The sequence below is a fragment of the Embiotoca jacksoni genome, unplaced genomic scaffold (assembly GCF_022577435.1).
Source record: "Embiotoca jacksoni isolate LCO1_2020_lvr unplaced genomic scaffold, fEmbJac1.0.p SCAF_71, whole genome shotgun sequence".
In the NCBI taxonomy this organism is placed as follows: Eukaryota; Metazoa; Chordata; class Actinopteri; family Embiotocidae; genus Embiotoca; species Embiotoca jacksoni.
In genome coordinates this window covers 1,171,685-1,190,894 of record NW_027185427.1, presented here as the reverse complement: position 1 = coordinate 1,190,894, position 19,210 = coordinate 1,171,685, and the positions used below count along the sequence as shown (strand labels likewise).

At 42.0% G+C, this 19,210-nt stretch overlaps 2 protein-coding genes across 3 annotated transcripts; both read right to left on the bottom strand.

Annotated features, from left to right (window-relative positions):
- Window positions 1-7,676: 7,676 nt before the first annotated feature.
- LOC138215263 (dual specificity protein phosphatase 3-like) lies at window positions 7,677-14,039 on the bottom strand. 2 transcript variants are annotated; one of them, XR_011179716.1, is made up of 4 exons: window positions 13,732-14,039; window positions 10,538-10,770; window positions 7,920-9,320; window positions 7,677-7,889 (listed from the first exon to the last, which is right to left on the bottom strand). XR_011179716.1 is itself a non-coding variant. In XM_069177330.1 (3 exons), exons 1-3 carry the CDS (start codon window positions 13,851-13,853, stop codon window positions 9,112-9,114), a joined length of 564 nt encoding a protein of 187 aa, XP_069033431.1. In that variant the 5' UTR covers window positions 13,854-14,039; the 3' UTR covers window positions 7,677-9,111. The 2 variants fall into 2 exon arrangements, 1 of the variants encoding a protein (XP_069033431.1); XM_069177330.1 differs by having other exon boundaries at window positions 7,677-9,320.
- Window positions 14,040-14,866: 827 nt separating this feature from the next.
- Window positions 14,867-17,706, bottom strand: prl (prolactin). The gene is made up of 5 exons (XM_069177346.1): window positions 17,664-17,706; window positions 16,803-16,924; window positions 16,388-16,495; window positions 16,072-16,254; window positions 14,867-15,766 (listed from the first exon to the last, which is right to left on the bottom strand). Exons 1-5 carry the CDS (start codon window positions 17,704-17,706, stop codon window positions 15,575-15,577), a joined length of 648 nt encoding a protein of 215 aa, XP_069033447.1. The 3' UTR covers window positions 14,867-15,574.
- Window positions 17,707-19,210: the final 1,504 nt, after the last annotated feature.

Genomic DNA, 19,210 nt, shown 5'->3' with positions numbered 1-19,210 from the left:
AACTTGTTTCATGTCAACACATTACTGTCATGGAGTTTACATCTATTCAGACTCGGGGCGCATCGCTTTTGGCCGATGATAAGCTGTAACAATAATTATAACACAATGAATCTGCCCGAACATGTTAGCACTTAGCATTTCTACACACAAACTCACGAACACTCATATCGTTGAAGGTGTTGTAGGTTTTAAAGGACAGTTCGTCGTAACCTGCAGCAAAGCTTCTTCAACTTCTGTTCTCACTTTTAGGATAACCTGTATGACATGTGAACAACTCCCAGCATGCATTGCTCAGATCTAACTCCAGTCTGACATCTGTTCCCGCTCTCATACTGTGTAAAGACCAATGGTGCTAAAGTCCTACAAAAACAAAAACTTATTTCAAGTTTCATTTCTTTTTTTTGTTTTGTTTTTAAGGACTGCACGGATTTTACTGGTGTAGGAACAGAGGTTGAACGTTATGTTTCATTTCTTATTTACCTCTCAGAACAACAGATTTTTTTTTTTTTACTACAGAAACACTTAAAAGTGGCACAATTTAAACATTTACTTTTCTTTGGGACAGAACTAAAGTCATTGGTGATGAGTCGGACCTCATGTTTTCACCAAAGATTATCAACAAGGCATTTCACAGCATTCTTAAAAATGTATATGGACCCCAGACTTGATTAAGAAACAAAGCATTTAACACCTTCCCATGAAAATAGTAAATCTCAGAATATCATCATAGTATTGGTAAAACTTCACTTACAATTGACTCAAAGAGACTAAACATACACTATTTAAGATGGTGTGCCAGAAACATACATTCATTTACCCTGACATTTTAATGGAATAGATTTGTATTTTTTTGTATCCCATCATTAATATACATTTCTTTTCACCATAAAACGACCCCCATTCCCGTACCAATGATCTCCATGCAGTCCCTTAAGACTCATATTATATACGTATAGTATTATTTCTATGGTACAATATCTGTTTTTCATAGCAAACATTTTGACTCGCAGTCGGTAATGTACAAGTGCATGAATGATGTCTCAGTTTTATTACGTGTCCACAGTAAGCCATGAAAGTTACCCAGCATGCACAAACGCAGGAGGTCCTACTAAGTGGAAAGCAGCCATCTGTAATACAAAACCTGCTCTTTCCCGACCGGAGTCAAAGATTCTGCCATGAAAACAGGTCTGTTCACATATTATTTCCACTTTGGTGAAAGTATTTCAGAAGGTTTTAGTTAGCTGAACTAAAGTGAATGAACCTGAGTCCTGCTCTCTGCAGTTGTTTGGGCTGTTTCACTTGCTAAGCTGGACATTCGTTCCTGATCTGGGTCCAAACAAAAGAAAAAGTCACACCTGCATCCTGATCTGGACATGAATCTGACCACAGACCAGGGCTCATCCTGTAATGTATAAATCTGCCATAGCCTATTTAAATCTCAATGTTGTGACAAGATTATTGCTTTTGATGGAAAATAAGCCTCAATACAAGAAAATGTAAAGAAACACATGAAAATAAAAAAAATTGTAAAAAAAAACTCTTAACAGAAACCAAAAAAAAAAAAAAAAAAAAGATTTACACAACTATTCATACCTCATCGTGCTGCTTCGCACCTGAGCGAAGGAGTGGCAGTGATCAGTCTTAAGCATGGCAAAATATGGAACAGGAGCCAACCGTGGCCTCAGGAAGATTCAAATGTGGCCCCAAATTTTTTGAAAGAAATTGGTGGCTTGAAATGTCTTTTTTTGCAGCAACAGTTGAGTTTAGAGCTCCTCGCTGAAGCCTCTTCACGTTTTAGAAATGTAAGACTGGGAAAAAAACACCACTCACAGTATGTTATCAATGTTGGGCAAATTTGGTCAAATACTTCTAAGATCTGTTCAGGTTGTAAAATACATCATTGTAACAATGTTGTGGCTGGAAAAAATATTTGAAAATATTTGCACTCACTTTGTTATGTCCATAAGGAATTGATAGCATGAAAAAAATGAAGGCATGCTTTGAGTATGTATCATCAGCTGGCAGATATTGTATTTCTTCTCTCCGTGTGTTCTGCCCTGACAAACCAAGAGAGGATGGAAGCTTCATCAGGACAAGAAGAGCGTTAAATGAGACAATTAATGCAAGCTTAAATTGAAATAAACTTAATAATCGCAAAGAAATCAAACAGACACTCTTCAAATCTCCTCAAGTGCAAATATGCAGTTCCTCCTTGTTATTTGGATCGAGTGTATTTCAACATAGGACAGGAAATTGTGCCTTGATCAAGAGAGGTTTAGGAGCCCAAGTCCCAGACGACTATTCCCATGATGACAATGTCCTCTCTTGTTTTTGTTTGTTGCTCCTTTTCAGTAACTCTATGGCAGCACACAGCCCAGCCCTAATTAGCGTATCCGAGAGGCATCATGTGAGGCCCTGCACAAGCAGTCGGCTATTTCCTGTTTGCTTTGCAGCCATAATTGTTTTGGCAGAGCACAGTGTTGAATGTAAAAGCTGAATGACATGTGGGTGGAAGCACCCCCGATGACAGTCTGATGGGGTGTTTGAAAATGCTTGTTTGTGGGTTTGTAATGGGCACGGTTGTTCTGTGACAAACCGTTCATGGCACAATCAGAGAACAGTGTCTCAATGGCTCAAAGCTGTTTGTGTTTGTGGCTATGTGACATTAATTTTCAATATTATAAAATGATTTGATATCACTTTGCCTACTTTTCTTTTGTTGAAATTGGGGTCATTCCTAATTTCAGGTTGCACAGCTGATAGACTCAAACACAGACACGATATTAACAATGAATTAGTCCACTTTTTAATTTGTTTAATTTCAGTGCACGTCAATGTGACACATATATTGAAGATTTCGCCTTACGTGGATAAAAATAGTATTTATTTTATTTTTTATTTTTTTGTCGTCATCAGTTTACACTTGATAAAAATGATAATAAGACAAAGTGCAGACGTTTTGGTAAAAATAAAGATGTTTGGAACAATCTTCTAAGAGTTGACTGGAAGTCCAAACTGAGTAACCAGACATGGAGCGCCTCGGTTAGAGAGGCGAGCGGTCGCTGTCGCAGAAGTCCTCCACAGAGAACCGGCTGAAAGAACACCCATCTTAGCAGCCCTCCATTAATTAGGCCGTCATAATAGAGCAACTAAACGGAAGCCACTGTGAATTCAAGATGTGTCACAGCTCGCCTGGAGTCGGCCTTTAAGTGGCTCGGCCAAAACCCAGACTCCAACCACAGAGAACTTCTTCAGAGACCTGAGCAGCGTCGTGCTTCCTAATCAATCTGACAGAGCTCAGGAGGAAGAATATATCTAGAGTCCCAATGTTATAATTGTTGTGAAGGGAGCTTCTACAAAATGAAAGGGACAGCAGAATTAGCTGTTATTGACCAGTGTGGTGCTGATAGATTCAGGGTACTGAGGAAAAGAAAGGCTCCGGTTCAAAAGGCAATCCAGGAGACAGAAAGAAAGAGAGAGGAAAGGAGCGACGAAAGAAGCAGAGAAGGAAGGTGACAGAAGGAAAGAAAGGGAAGTGAGGTGTCGCAGTAAGAGGTTGCAAATTTAGAAAAGGGAGAGAAAGGAAAAGGTTTTTAGGGGGTATTTTAATCAGTAAAGAAGTGGACAGCTAACAGTATCAAGGGAAGAGAGGAATAAGGCCGTCAGATTTGCCACTATCGGATGAGAGACGAAACTGAAAGTCAGACCACTAATGTGGAGTGAAGTACAGGCAGTTGTCAGGCACACAAAGGCTTCATCAGCCCCCGGACCAAAGGAGGTCCCGGGTAAAAGTGCACCTTATATTCTTCTGATGGCTCTTTAGAGTAATATGGAAAACAAAACCAAGCGATATCCAGGGCGTAGAGCAGGGGAAGACGTATTCCCAAAAGAAAGAGTCAGTAGAATCAAGCCAGTTGTGACTGATATGTCTCCTGAATGTAGAAAAGAAAGGCTTTCTGTCACAGAGACGGGCAGGTTACCTCCCTACTGTGTAATATGGCATCAGATTCAAGAAGAGACACTTACATGTAGTGTTTTCAGATTTAGAGAACGTATCTGGCTCAGTGGGCGCCTCCCTCCATGTAGAGCATAAATGGATGACATGATGTTAGTTTGAGAAATAAAATGAGAACCCAAAGTGGTTTAAGTTACAGATTAAGCCGAGTAAATAAAGCAACATCTCGCTGGTGAAAGGAAAGTTGAAAGGATTTGCTTTATTTGAAGGTGGGGAAGAAATTCCCTCGATGGAAGGACGTCGCTGAAGAAAGAATAGAGAAGTCAGGACATCCAGAAAAGCTCCCAGAGGTAATGTGCATGTTGACAGTATACCGTTTGAATGTTCACTTTCTAAGATAGAAAGGCTGGAGAGACCAATCAATGCATATATTAGAAAGTGGTTGGAGGTTCCTCGCTGCCTCAGTAAGGTAGCGAGGTATTGAAGAGTCATTCGTCTCAAGAGTGCGAAGGTAAAAGTAGAGTTGCAGTTGGCAGGAAACAAAGATGAGGAAGTTGGCACCGTCACTAATGACAGGAAGGAAGTCGAGAGCAAGGCAGGCAGCTCGGGGTGGGGGGGGAGGGGTGTTGCAGTAGGTCCAATGTGGAGGGAGGATGGCCTCACTGAAAACTGAAAAGAGGAAGCCTCTGATAGACCTGTCGTGTCGTTAACCCAGAGTGAACTAAGAGGCTGAACAAATATTGTTGTCATGAGGTCATCCACCTCGTCATCTGTTGGCCGTTGGTCCCCATCAAGACTTCAGACGTCAGTGTTATGATGTGTGGCTGGACTGGACCCAAACAGAGCGGGCGGGCATAACGAGGACTAGGAGCAGGTTCACTGTGTGGTCTCCCGAGGTCCGACACAGGGTAGCGGGCAGGATGAAGTGTGTGTCCACGACAACTCGTCAGAACAGGGACGGGGACGGACGGCTGGTAGCACTGACGACAGGTTGTGGGTGAGTGGATGTAGCTGGCAGTACGGACCGACACCTCCGGACCGCAGGACCGGGGTTGATATAGTCCAGGGAGGTGATTAGTGGAGAGCCAGTCGATGTCAAATGTGTTTGGTGTTGTTGTGGAGATGATGTAACAATGTGCAGCTTTGCTCTCCACCAATCCAAAGTTGCTCACAAGCCAGCCCCCACTCCCAGTACACCCCCCCACCCCCCAACACCAACCCCCACCCCACCCCCCCCCCCAAAAAAAATAACAGAGGGGCACAGTTGGTAGAAAGACACATGCTGCAGGCAGGCATGAATACTGTGTGTGTGTGTGTGTGTGTGTGTGTGTGAGAGAGAGAGAGAGAGAGAGAGAGAGAAGAGAGAGAGAGAGAGAGAGAGAGAGAGAGAGAGAGAGAGAGAGACAGGGGGAGACACACACACACACACACACACACACAGATTGACAGACCAGGACATCCATTACAGATTTGTCCCCTCATCTAAAAAGCTCCCAGCAAACCTCTAAAAAATGAAGACTGTATTTTGATGCTCACATTTTCTGACATGCTGATAATTTTATTCATTTTTGCACTTTCTAAGAAAAAGCACTCGCCATCTTTTACACACACACACACACACACACACACACACACACACACACACACACACACACACACACACACACACACACACACGTCTATTCTTATGAACTCATGCTGCTTATATTTAATAACATTAAATTTGTCCTTATTATAAGAGGAGTTTGTGGAAACCAACATGTTTTTAAGAATCCGTTCAGAACTGGCATCCAAATCTTCCAAACCAAGTCCTCCAGTAATATTTGTCAGTACATCCGTGAGTACCCGTGAGAAAGGAAACTCTAATAGTTTTTTCCGCATATGTGTAACGGTGCCAGTTTGCCAAAATGTAAAAAAAAAAAAAAATACTACAACAGGCTCAAAAGTGAAAACTACTGCTGATTTGATGAGCTTTGAAAGTCTTTCTGATATTCTGATGCTTTCATTTTGTTTACTGTCCTCATCATGGTTCCCAAACAGGCCTTTTACTGCTGTTTGTATCAAATCAGCATGAACATTTCACACTGAATTGATAATCAGTTGGCACATGTATACAGAAATATTATTACCCAGAGGAACCAGCCAATTCCCATTTAGCATGTTAAGATGGTGATCATAGCAAGGACGTGTTGTTAGTATGTTAGTATGACACCATCATACATTAAGCTGTAAGAGGAGCTGTTTTATCTCCACTAGAATTTCAAATATCTTCTGTTTGTTTCCACACCGGGAGTTTAAAAGGACTGAACCACAAGCAGGGGGCTCCGTTTACCAGACTAAAAGTAGATCTACCAGTACGATATAACTTCTTCCAGTTACACGAGGATCTGCACACGCATGCTTGAAAAACACATGGTCACTGCACCCCCATGGACTCATTCATGCACACTGGTGTTACATAAGACCGTTACCCTCCTAACAGACATGTCCTTGTATCAACTCGGCCCAAAACATAAAAATAGCAGGAAAGAAGAAAATAACATCAGCGAGGAAGCCAGGAAGTAGAAAACCTGTGGAAGGAGCACATGTTTGATGAGAGGAGGTGATGGAAAGGTCAGTGGCAGGATGAAGGAGGAGGTAACGGCGTATTAGTGAGTCGTGAATGTTTAGATGGTGAGAGACTGAACTAATGAACAAATCTGATCGCTTCATTGTTTCATGACAGTGCAATTTTAGAATTAAATGTTTTTCTCTGCAATATGATAAATGAATAATAATAAAATGCTGTAGATGGGTTCAGGATTTATGACCCTCTAGTGGCGACTCTGGGAATTACTCTCAATGTTTTGTTCATGGCTCTAAATATGTTGAACTTACATTTAATGGCATCATCAATGTATTTTTATTTTTTTTAATTTTTATTACTCAGACATGAGAAACATCCTCCAGAGCCACGTGATCTGTCCTCCTCATGTTGAGTGAACTTCATGTGCAAGTGCCTCTTCAAATACTGAAAGAGCAGATGACTGTTTTACAATCAATACGTCTGATATACATTTAATACACACGGCGTATAAAACACGTCAGCTGAAGCTGCATCAGTCCTCCTGAGGTCACAGTGTTTTCTTCACTGTGACGTATGAGCAGCACACTTGAATCATGTGTTTTTAATTTCTGTTTTTAATCTTATGGCATTATGATGGGTTTCACATGAGGAACAGAATGTAACGCAAAGGCTTGCTCACAAGAACAAACCTACTGGACGAGCATGTGAGTGAAAAACCCTGTTCAGAAAGTTGATCTGCATTTAACTCATCTATTTGAGTTCATATGTTTGAGTATATGATTTTCAGGTTCATATTTTGTATCTGAAATTTTTCAAAAATCTTCAATAAACAGACTTTATTTTATATTTAAAACGTCATAGATATAAAATACACTTTTTTTATATATATAATCTTGTGATATTGAGTTTAAATCACTGAACCGGCTGATCTTGGCTCTCCAGCAGTCCTACTGCGCCCTCTACAGGACAAAGTGAGTACTAACCAGCCATGTGTGTCTACTTGAGTGCTGAAGTTTCAGGAGTAAACTGTTGTTGAGTGAAATCTTATTAGACCCGACATTAAGACAGTTTCCCTCCGTCAGTAATCTGAGACCTCAGAATGGGCTGAATGTAATCTCAGCTAGCAGTGCATTTATTTAAAAAAATAAACTCGTGTTTGTTTCAGAATTTATTACTGAAGGTATGAAAAGAGCTCCAACAATCACCATCACCATCATCATCAGATAAAGTGCACTTCATAACAGCAGTGTCATCATCTGGGAGACTCAATGAAAGCCTCCTGACACCACGAATCACATGATGATCAACAGGTTGATGCACATCGTGACACACAATACACACAATACACACTAATACACACAATACACACTAATACACACAATACACACTGATACACACTAATACACACTAATACACACAATACACACAATACACACTAATACACACAATACACACAATACACACTAATACACACAATACACACAATACACACTAATACACACAATACACACAATACACACTAATGCACACAATACACACAATACACACTGATACTACAAAGCATGCTGCTGTACAATATAAAACTGCATATACACGCACAAAACACACAAATTTAAACACACAAATGTGCAAAAGGTGTCGACTGAGAAGTCGCCCAATGAGGCTTAAAGTTGTACTTCAACACACGTTACATCCTGGCAGCGTTAACATGGATGTGTCGTTACAGTTTCTCAACGTTAGGATGTACATCATCCTCCAAAGTTGAGTACTTTGACATTTTGGGAAATATGCTTCACATTCTTGATGCGTTAGATTAGAGGACTGAAAACAGTTTGATGTCTATGATGTTAAACATGAGGCAACTTTCTGCAGCCAGGTAGCTTAGTTAGCTTAGCTTAGCACAAAGACTGGACACGGCAGGAAACAGCTAGCCTAGCTTTGCTCAAAGATATCCAGCATCTGTAAAGCTCAATAATTAATATGGTATATCTTGTTTGTTAAATTTATGCAAAAAGTAAACAAACAAAAAACAAATGCAGTTTTTCTCAGGACGTTCCTGTTTCCCTCCGTCTTTAAGCTAAGCTAGGCTAAGCTCACCTGTTAGCTTCATATCGTGCTCAGATGGAGGCTGTGAGAGAAGACAGTGAAAGCATCACATCACTACATTATCAATTATGTTTCAACACTCCTCACAATGTGTATTTAGATGCATATTAACATTCACGTTTTACTTTCATGTGAAATAGTGAGCAGCAGGAAAACACACAACACTTTACAGAACATGGAAAACATGATCTGAACGAAGATAATCTGCTGTTGAGAACATCAGACTATGAATCGGTGGTATGTTGACACACCGAGTGAATGCAGCGGACCTGAATTTACACATGAAGTGTGTTCAGTGCATGTTGTCGCGTCTCCTTTAAGAGGTGTTGAGTGGAGCTTTATTTTGGGATGTCGATCCACTCGGTGCCGTCAGCCTTCGTTTCCAGAAGATTCCCTCAGATCAGATCGTTGCAACTGGAGAAAAAGTGAAAGAAAGTGATGTGCATTTAAACACACGTTTCTTCTGTCATCTTCCTGGTCCGCTTCATTTGTTCCACAACTTCCCCTCAGCAGCCAGTCGCCGGTTGAGCTGACAGAGCTGCCGAAGGAAGCCGTCGTTGGGTCCGATCTCTCGTTCCTGTCGCACCGTGGCGAGGGCGGTGTGGACGTCCATGTTCTGACGAAGCATCAGGTAGGCGATGACTAAGGTGGGCGAGCGGCTGTAGCCTTCCCTGCAATGAACGTACACTTTACCTGCAGAAGAAAAGACAGGCGGATGTTACCGTTTGATTAAAAGCTCAATGTGCCATTTAAAATAGTTTCCAGTAGCATTATTTAGCTCGTTTGAAGGGCAGAAAACCAAAACAACGAGCTAGATAGGCTAAAAAGGTTCGATAGAGCCGAGAGATTCAGCCGACTCCTCTGGAAGCGTGTCACCGTGACAACTACAAAAGTAGAAAGTCTTTCCTCTTTAGTTTGAATCTTGATCAGAGCTCAACAGTTCAAACATTTCATTCACATTTTTGCACCTAAAGAGAGAAACCAGAAAAATATGTGAAGCAAAGATTAAAACCAGCATCATGTTTTGTTACAATCGTATGAAGCTTCAGAAGAAAAACGGCTTCACCAGCAGAACAACCGGAAATATCTGCTCGTTAGAAACGACACATTTTGATTGGCATGCAAATGAAACCTGGTTCGACTGCAACAAGAGGACGAGCTGCATGAACACCAACGTCTGTCGCTGAGTGAGTGATCAAACGACGCCGTTGGTCGGCTGAACGCTGCCACTTCCTGTCGCATTTCAAATTAAAAGCCTCCAGTGTTTCATACACGATCCAACGATTACACTAAGTTGGACTAAGTTCTTCTGGTATGAAACGGTGACCTGTGCATTTAGTCAGCTTGGACCAGGGTGGGATTTTCATGCACAGATGTGTGTCTCTTAATACATGCACACAAACGCACGCACACACACACACACACACACACACACACACACACACACACACACACACAAAGAGTGAAAAAAACAGATGCATCTGTTAAAATGTTGTTTTTTAATGGTTCAAAATGTTTTAGTGCTTGAATGTTTAAAAAAAACTTTAACGGTTTTAAAAAAAAAAAGTCCTTTTTATATTTTATTTTAAAAGTTGCGTTTCAATACTGTAGTCTTTTAAAAGCTGTTTTCAACATGTCAGATATTCACTCAAATCTTCTTCTCATTTTCATATCATAAGTGCGCTCAAGGAGAAGGTCAGCGTCGAGCCCCGACGAGTCTCGATTTATCATACAGCATAAATTCAAACTAGTCGTGTCATCTCCGGATCGATAGTTCATTTTTCGAAGTTAATCAAAACTGAGGAGAACGTAATCCTCAGATGTTTCCAACTATCAAGCTTCAAGGGAGAAGCAGCCAGATGACACCTCACATTTCACAGGATGTGCAGCAGGTTTCCGTGTCCTCTGACCTTTTCCGTGTTTGTACGCCAGCGCCTTCTCGATGAAGTCCGCCGCCTCGTCAAAGTACACGCTGATGTCGAAGTGGTCGGTGTCGCTGGCGGGGACGCCGCGGTACACGATGCCCGTGCCGCTGTAGAACTCGGCGTTGGTGTTGACGTGCATGAAGGAGTTTCCCTCGGCTGCGTTCAGGACGTGGGTGATGCCCACACGCTTCAGACGCATCACGTTCGTTGCCACAAACCTGCATCAGGTTGTTAAAAAAACACAACAACAAATACTCATTTCGCACGTCGTACTGATTCTGACTATGACAGCAAAGTAAATCCAATTCTTCCTTCTTATTCTGTGTTCGGCCTGACGACACTCCCTGAATCGGTTTGTCATTTTGTGCTGAATTGTATCGTTCAGCATCGTTCACAAAGGTCCCACAGCTGCTTTTAATGGAAGAGGCTGAAATACTTATGACCTAAAATGTCTTGTTCCCTCTTGCTGGTGCTTTCTGACCTGCTGCCAGTCAGTCCCTGTTGGATGGGTTTGCCTCCAGACTGAACTGTAAACGAAGTCCAGTATCTTCATTTCTGTTCTGATTATCTGTATTTTGGTCTTCTTTCCTGTTGTTTGTACTTTAAACTGGGACAGCACAACTGATTAGACAAGCACTCGTTAGACTGACTGGTCTGATTGGTGGAGTTCCCCTTTAACAAAGCTGGAAATAAATGTGCATCAAATGCACAAGTATAAATGTAAAATGCAATGTAAATATGTATTTTCAATTATTATGTCCTTAAGGAACTAAATATAAATACAAATGTACTTAATTTTTACAACTAAATTTGCAATCAAGTCCTAATAATCCCAGAGAAAATGTCTTCATGTTTTAGGTTCCTGTCTGAGACAGCAGGAAGAAGGTAAAGTCCCCGTTTTCTTCTCTGCTTCTGCCTGACAAACAGAGATGTGAACTTGTGGGACTGCTGCGTCACTCGGCACCTCCTTCCTCTCCAGCTAAAAATAGAGTCCGGTGCTAATATTGAATTCAACGCAGTGAAACTAGAACAGACACATCAAAACATAGAAACCATCTCAGACAGAACAATGTGTGGGTGCAACAGGCTCCTCACGGCGGTGCGGATATGGATATAAGAATAGAAGAGACCGAGTGTTTTTGTTCTGTCCTTTATGACTCTTTTTTAAAATGCAGGCAGAATGAATAAAGCATGAGAGATGTTTTCTTTCCTGAAACACACTGCCGTGACTCACCGCACTAAAAACACAACATCTACTGGGTCTGAGGAGCTTCGACATTCAGACATGTAAAATGTAAAACACAGTCTAGAATCTTCTCTTCCCAACTCAACCTACGGTGTCAGCTCATGAAAAAGAGCTGTGATGGCTCCAGCTGGATGTTTTCCTCCCTTTAATCCAGATAGCTTCATGGCTATTTTTACTTTTCCTCCATTTGAATCATTTTCATGATGTTTTTGGTCTCGTCGCTCCGACAGATTTAGTCATATCTAACTGTCTCGAGATCTTCTGTCTGACAAACTGCAGAATGTATCTTGTTGTTTTTTAATTTAGATTAAAGTGATGTAAAGTCTCACTGGTAATCTACTCAACACTAACGGTGCTTCAAAGAACTGGTTTGACATTCGGAAAATATACTGATTCACTTTCTTGCCCCGAGTGAGTTGGAGGATTGACACCATCCTCCATGTTTAACACCGTCCTGATCTTCTCGCCCTTCTTATTAACTGTTCCAGGTCTAATAAATAACTCACAACTAACTCTTTTAACAGGCAAAACATCTCATCGCACAACAATTTGTGACACAAACAATTCGTAACACTAATAATTGTAAGCCAAAGGGTCGGACGTCTCTTGAACAGGCACGACATGTGACAGCAAGAGCAAATGCAGAAACAATACAGCTGTACGGTGATGCGGTCTCGTTCAGAGCTGAACACCAGATTAAAGGTATCGTGTCCTAGTTTACTTACTGCTGCTGGCTAAAAACAGATAAACAAGCTGTAATGTCAACGATAGGCCTGGTGGAGCGCTATTGTTTAAGTCTATCGACTTCCTGCTGTATAAAATCTAACTTTACAATCATTGATAACAAAAGAAAGTGCCACGATGATACAGTGACTCAATGTCATCTTGCACCTTCAATACCCACACGAGCAATCTCCATGACAACCAGACCAACTTTAATGTGTAGCTGGTGGAGTGACCCTCGATGTCCGAGCTGCTTTCAGAGGTCTTTAACAGGAAGTGAGCTCACTATGGTGACGCTGACTTCACATGATGAAGTTAAAGATGCTTCTGTTAACCTGCTATCACAACCAACCCTGTATCTGGGTTTTTTTGATGAAAACAGACTGATATTTAATTTTTAGAAAAAGCTACGGGGATATGTTAATTTACTTTAAATGTATATATATATATAGTCCAAAAATAACAATATGGCATTTAACTGGAACCAAATGTGACACAAAACCTCAACACAGATCCGCTGCAGGTGCACAGTCTGTCTGTAGGAGTCAGTAATGCTTTAAATTGAACCAGGAACAAACAGCAGGAGCTATTTTCATCTCCTCCTCTCCTGCCATCTTCCATCTCTGCTCCTTTCCTCCTTCTAGAAAACATCCCTCCATCTTCAAATATTTAAAAAGCGCCTGTCTGGTAGCGACAGCCCATCATGTCTTGGTTCCCTGAATGCATTCCTAGTATATCACTCTCAAACAAGGGAGAACAACTGCTTTCTCACCTTCATTATAAACAGGAAAATATATCATGAAATAGATTATTATTATTATTATTATTATTATTATTATTATTAAAGAGTAATGACTTCTGTATAACAGAGCCTTTAGTTTCTATTATCTATTCTGGAGCACGTGAAGAAAACCCTAAAATATTTTTGTAATCACATATAATGCTTCTGCAGGTCCACCCTGGGTCATGTTCTGTGGTTTTGTGGTATAATTGCTTTGTTGTGACCCTCATCTTGGAGTTAGTAAGTACGATACGGGCTAATTAAAGGAATAAACTACGATTCGTTGGATTTATTCGATTATTTGCGGTTAAATTGAAGCAAAATCCAAAAGATCGAGAGTCTGTGAGGATGATTTATGCTGCGTGACCTGAATTCGAGGACTCGGGTTCACTGAGTGTCGAGGAAGACACGATGACCAGGACGACTCACGCGTTGCCGACGTAGATCCTCGGGTGGACCTCGTGCAGGTGTTTGGTCGGCCAGCTGTAGAAGCCGCCGTCGTCCGTCAACAAGTCGTTGAGTTGCTGGAGAGACACCTCGAAGCTGGACATGTCGAGTCGATTCGGAGCTGAAGTCTTCACCTGTTGGATGTGTTTGTTCTTCTTGTCCGGAGAGGACTGAGGCGGCGAACGTGGCCGGTGGGTGTCGGTTTACCGGGCTGGTGGAGGGAGAAGGAGGGCAGCTCCGCTCCCGGCCGGTGCGCCTCCACAGCGGCTGTCTGAACACTGAGCTGCTCGGTGTGGTGAAAGCCGAACCCCCCCCTCCAGGGCCGGACCGGGGCTGGAGGGGGCCCCATGTTGAAGGTTCCCAAATGTCATTCTCAATGATCACAAACCAAAATGGGAAAAATTAAATGGCATTGCAGTGCATTACTAATTATAAAGCAGCTCTATGTCGGTAGCCTATATTCAATCATACCCATTGACTGTATATAAAAGTGGACTAGCTTTCCTTAAGATGCACTACCAGCGAGTGCCACTAGAGGTCGGCTCCAAAAAGCCTCCGGCTCCATAGACTCCCATTCAACTTCTCTCATCAAATCCAAAGTGAATAAAATGTGTCCATCAGTTATCTCGGTGTTGTTAGCTAAAGTCACTCCTTCTTATTAGTTTTCTGGAGGTCCATCTGAAAATAATCCCTCATTCATTAGAAAAGAAGATTCAAGAAGCCTGTTTTGGGGGGGCGTGTCTGTTTGATTGACAGGCCTGTGGTGCAGTCAGGTTACAGCTATCGGTGGGCGGGACGTAGTATCGTCAGGTTTCCGATCAGATCGGTCAGATCCACCGCTGGCTCCTCCAGATTTACTTAAAAAATATTTGTATTATGGTGACAGACTTTCGGACCTCACTATACCTTAGACTTCCTCATTTCATTCATAAACTCAATAATCAGGTGCTATATTGTCACAAGAATATCTTTCATAGGATTGTCTGTCAACTGTTTGCTGCAGAAGGACAGATGTCATAACACCTACGACTACTAGAGGGCGTTGTCACTTAAACAAATAAGTAATGCCACTGAGTCTTGCTAGATACATTTCCAGAAATGAAGAACAAACTTTTGATGTGCACGAGATAATTTTTATTGATGTATAAAGACTGTAAAGAAATAGTTCAATTGACAGGCGTTGCATTCATGCTGCTTTCGTCACGGTAATCTAAAGTGCAAATGCTGCAGCACGTCATCAGTCAAACATTAGTTAGGAAGAAAAGGTTATTCTGCATTGAAGTGCTGCATTCGTCGGTGGCTCGGCTCTGAGGAGAGGCTGCTTCAGCAGAAGGAAAAGATGAGGAGGAGTCGCGGGAGATTTTACACACGTGTTCGACTCATTGTGTGTTCACAGTATACGGTCGGTTCCTGTCGGACCGGCTGGAAACATCTAGGGGAGTGTTTCTCCGTCAGGAAAGACATGACCCACCGGAGGCTGGACAGCCTGCAGCTACTTAACCTTTGACCTGAGAAACAACAAGGCTTCTACTGAATGATCGTCTGAATTTAAAGGGAAATATTTTATAAGTAAAAAAACTAAAACCATGATTTTAAATGTTTTTCATGTTGCATCTCAACATTGACATTAAGTAATAGATCAATGATTTCCTGTGTGCGCCCTATAACTCCTTCGATCTTCACCCTCTGAGCCTCATAACGCCCACTACTTAGCAACCATGATAATATCTATATGTTGGTAGATTATATGTGCTGTTCTGTAGTCGGTAGGCCTTACGAGCTTTCAGAACACTCTCCCCACAGAGGTGAGCTGGCGACCTCACTTTTAGCACATCTCCGGTTGCATTTTCGCTGCCCGGCAGCGCAGGACTTTCAGGAAGCTATCAATCTTGTGGGAGTCGCGGCGGAAGCAGGAAAGCAGGAAATGGAAGTTGATCAGTTTGGAAATCTTGTCCTGGCTGACGTCGTTGGCTCCTTGGTAGGGCAGAAAGGAGACGGCCTGAGCAGCTGCACCCATCTGGAGACCAACGGAGGAGGCAGGGACACAAAAGGAGGGACAAAGGAGACAAGGACAGAAGGAGGGACAGAAGGACAGAAGGAGACAAGGACAGAAGGAGGGACAGAAGGAAGGACAGAAGGAAACAAGGATAGAAGGATGGACAGAAGGAGACAAGGACAGAAGGAGAGACAGAAGGACACAAGGACAGAAGGAGGGACAGAAGGAGACAAGGTTCAGGAGTACGAAGACAGATATTTTGAATGGTACATTTTTCTTAGTTTTAGAGGCTAAAGCAGCAGAATCTCACTCCTCCGTCCTCCCACCTTGCCAGAGAGAATATCCAGGCCGTCTCCGAGGCTCTTGGAGTGCTCCTTCAGCTCCTGGATCTTGTTGGACATGCTGCTCTGGGCCGGGTGAGGCAGGGTGTTAGCCGAGGTGAGCAGAACCACCAGGGGGTCCAACCAGGCATTGAGCAGAGAGCGAGCCAGCGACAACAGATCGGACTCCTGGAGGAGACGCAGAGGAAAACAACGGCTGTTTCAATCCGTTGAAGAACCTGAGACAGGGCTCACTGGAGGGATGTCGGTGAAGGCCGATGTAGAGAGAAGACAGGAGAGGACACGACGGAGACCAACTCACTGATACTTGGAGGGCTTGCTCCTTGTCGTTGGGCGTCTGCAGAGCGGAGGTGTGGCACATTGCTGGACGCGGCATGATCACCCGGCCTATCGGAGGGAAATGAGAGTCCTGCGAAGGACAGGGGACGATTATGCTGAAGCAAGCTTCAAAACTTAACATGCTGATTTGGATGCATGGATGAAAACCGATGAGTGTCTGAAAGGTTGGACTCATGCAGGTCCCGGACATTTTCAAAAGGTCTTAAATACAAGGTTATAATGAAGGTCAAATAATGCAGCTTCAGTCAGTCAGGAAGCATCGGGGTGAACACGTGTTGAACGGGAGGTTTAGATATGTTTAGGCTTCGACAGTGCAAACACACACACACACACACACACACACACACACACACACACACACACACACGGGCACTGACCAGCTCCTGGGTGAGCATCGTGCTGAGGGCGTGCAGTTTGTCGGAGCGCTGAGCGGCTCGGTCCAGCAGGTCGTTGATGGTGACGGCTCTGCACGCTGCCACCATGAACACCATGAACACCACTACGGAGCAGGAAGGAGCTTTTTATAGGAACCGTCTACAGATGTGGACTTTAGTCTTCTTTTTTCTTTTTACTATTAACTCACTTTGACTTACGCTATTTCATTGTTCATAACCATTTACATTTTTGCAGTTTTCTGTATTGAATACTCTGAGCAGCAGCTCATGTAGAAAAGGTGCTTCACAAATAATTATTCTTATTTTATTAAATATTCTGCCTTGACTGCTTTAAGCACCTACAACAGATTACCAATCTGAAATCAGTCCATCATGTTATTTCAGGATGTTTTACACCCTTGTTTAAATGCTGTCTGAAGGACTTAATGAACGACCCATCATTAATTAAAAACAAACAAACACCCAACACCTTTACACTTTTGAATGGTAAAGCTAATTTATATAAATGTTATAGATTTAATAAGCATATGCCCTTTTTTTAAATGAACCCATAACATTTAATTCAATATTTGTGATCACTTAAATTTGGGTGTTAAAGACTAAGTTATGTGCTGAGCAGAACATTTAGTTCACAAACTGTATCATGGAGACACAGTTTCATGTTTAAAGTGGCCTTGATCCAACAGATTGAACATATCAAGATTAGATATATTTTTGCATACCCAAGTTTTCATCTATTAAGCCTGTTGTAGAAATAGATATATTTCTTTATATTTTGGTTTAATAGCTAACATCCTTTACATCACTAACACAGACCTGATTGATCAGTAAAGTTAATCTCACCTGTGATGAAGAGTTTTCTTCCTTTGCTTCTTCTGTGAGCCATGTCAACCTTTGCTTCTTTTTCTTGTCACTTTTTCTTCCTCTCGCTCCGTTGTGACTCCATTTTATAGCTTCTTGTTTCATTGGTTTGGTTATTCAGCAGCAAGTTAGTGTGTGCTAATTATCTACAACTTGCTGGGACCAGTTTGTAATGAGAAACATGATGGAGGGGAGATGAATGGATGCAACAGGATGCAGTCACACAGGTTGATAACTGTGTGTGTGTGTGTGTGTGTGTGTGTGTGTGTGTGTGTGTGTGTGTGTGTGTGTGTGTGTGTGTGTGTGTGTGTGTGTGTGTGTGTGTGCGGGGGGAGGGGGTTGATGTGGAAAAAGTTCCTCTCTGATCTCAATTGAATGGATGAATAAAAACATTAATGTTCACACGAAGTTGTGAAATGATGCTGCAACACTGATTCATTCCCATCTTTTCACAGTTAAATTACTGATGACCATGTTTACGTGACCTTTTCAGTGAGCTTACGTTACCACATCTGTTACATGTAAGTTCAAACCTAACGATGAAAGATCATATGTAAAAATAAAATGACAAGTTCTCCCACAATACATAGTTTAGATTAGAAAATCTCAACATGATGGATTCAACTGTTGCCAGTACTTTCCCCTTAACCCTCATTCAAATCACCATTTAGGTGCACCATGTTGGCTTTTAGGTTATTAAGATTGTTTTTTCATCAAATCCTCTCAGTAGTATAGTAACACCAATTATATTAGAAATGTTATGCCCTCCGGCTTTCTGAGTCCCTCTACCAACTCAGTTTTTGCTGTCTTGCAATTGTCAGATTTTTTTTTCTATTTTAATAAGGACAACTGTGCACCTCACACCATAAAACATTAAGACTATTTATGCACAATATTTTACCAGGCATTGCCAGTTTACAGCTTCTATTTGTATAGAATTAAAGAATTATGAAATCTGTTTCTTCTACTTCCATGTTGTTCCCACTGCTGTGTAAAAATAAAGAATATTCTTTTCTACTCTTCAAATGTTTATTTTATTTTTTATGTAAAAATCTTAAAAAATCTATTCTTTACCTCAGCTCACCTGTAAACATCAGTCGTGGTTAAACAGACGTTTTATCTTCGAGCAGGCGGGTGGTGATTAGTTGGACAGAGGCAGGAAGTCAACGGGGACATCTGGTGGACACATGTGGGATGACAGGTATCGTTCTCCCTCCTTTTACTTCAGGTGGAGGTTGGATGGCAGGTCCGAAATGGAAACGAGGGACAAACAAATCAGCGGGAGAGGAAGAGGAGGGTAGAACAGAGACGGTAAAAGGTGCGATATTTAAAGTTCAGATTGTACCGATCTAACTGATTATTGAAGTGTTGCTCAATGGAGTGACCAGTTGTGTTGTGTGTGGGCCTTTATTTGTGTGAAGCCACATGTTTGTGTGTTGTTGATTTTAACATTGTGCTGGCCGTCTGGAGGGACTTCCCTGTTTCAAAGTAGTTTTTTTTCCACGGTGACCTTCATCATCTGCATTTTG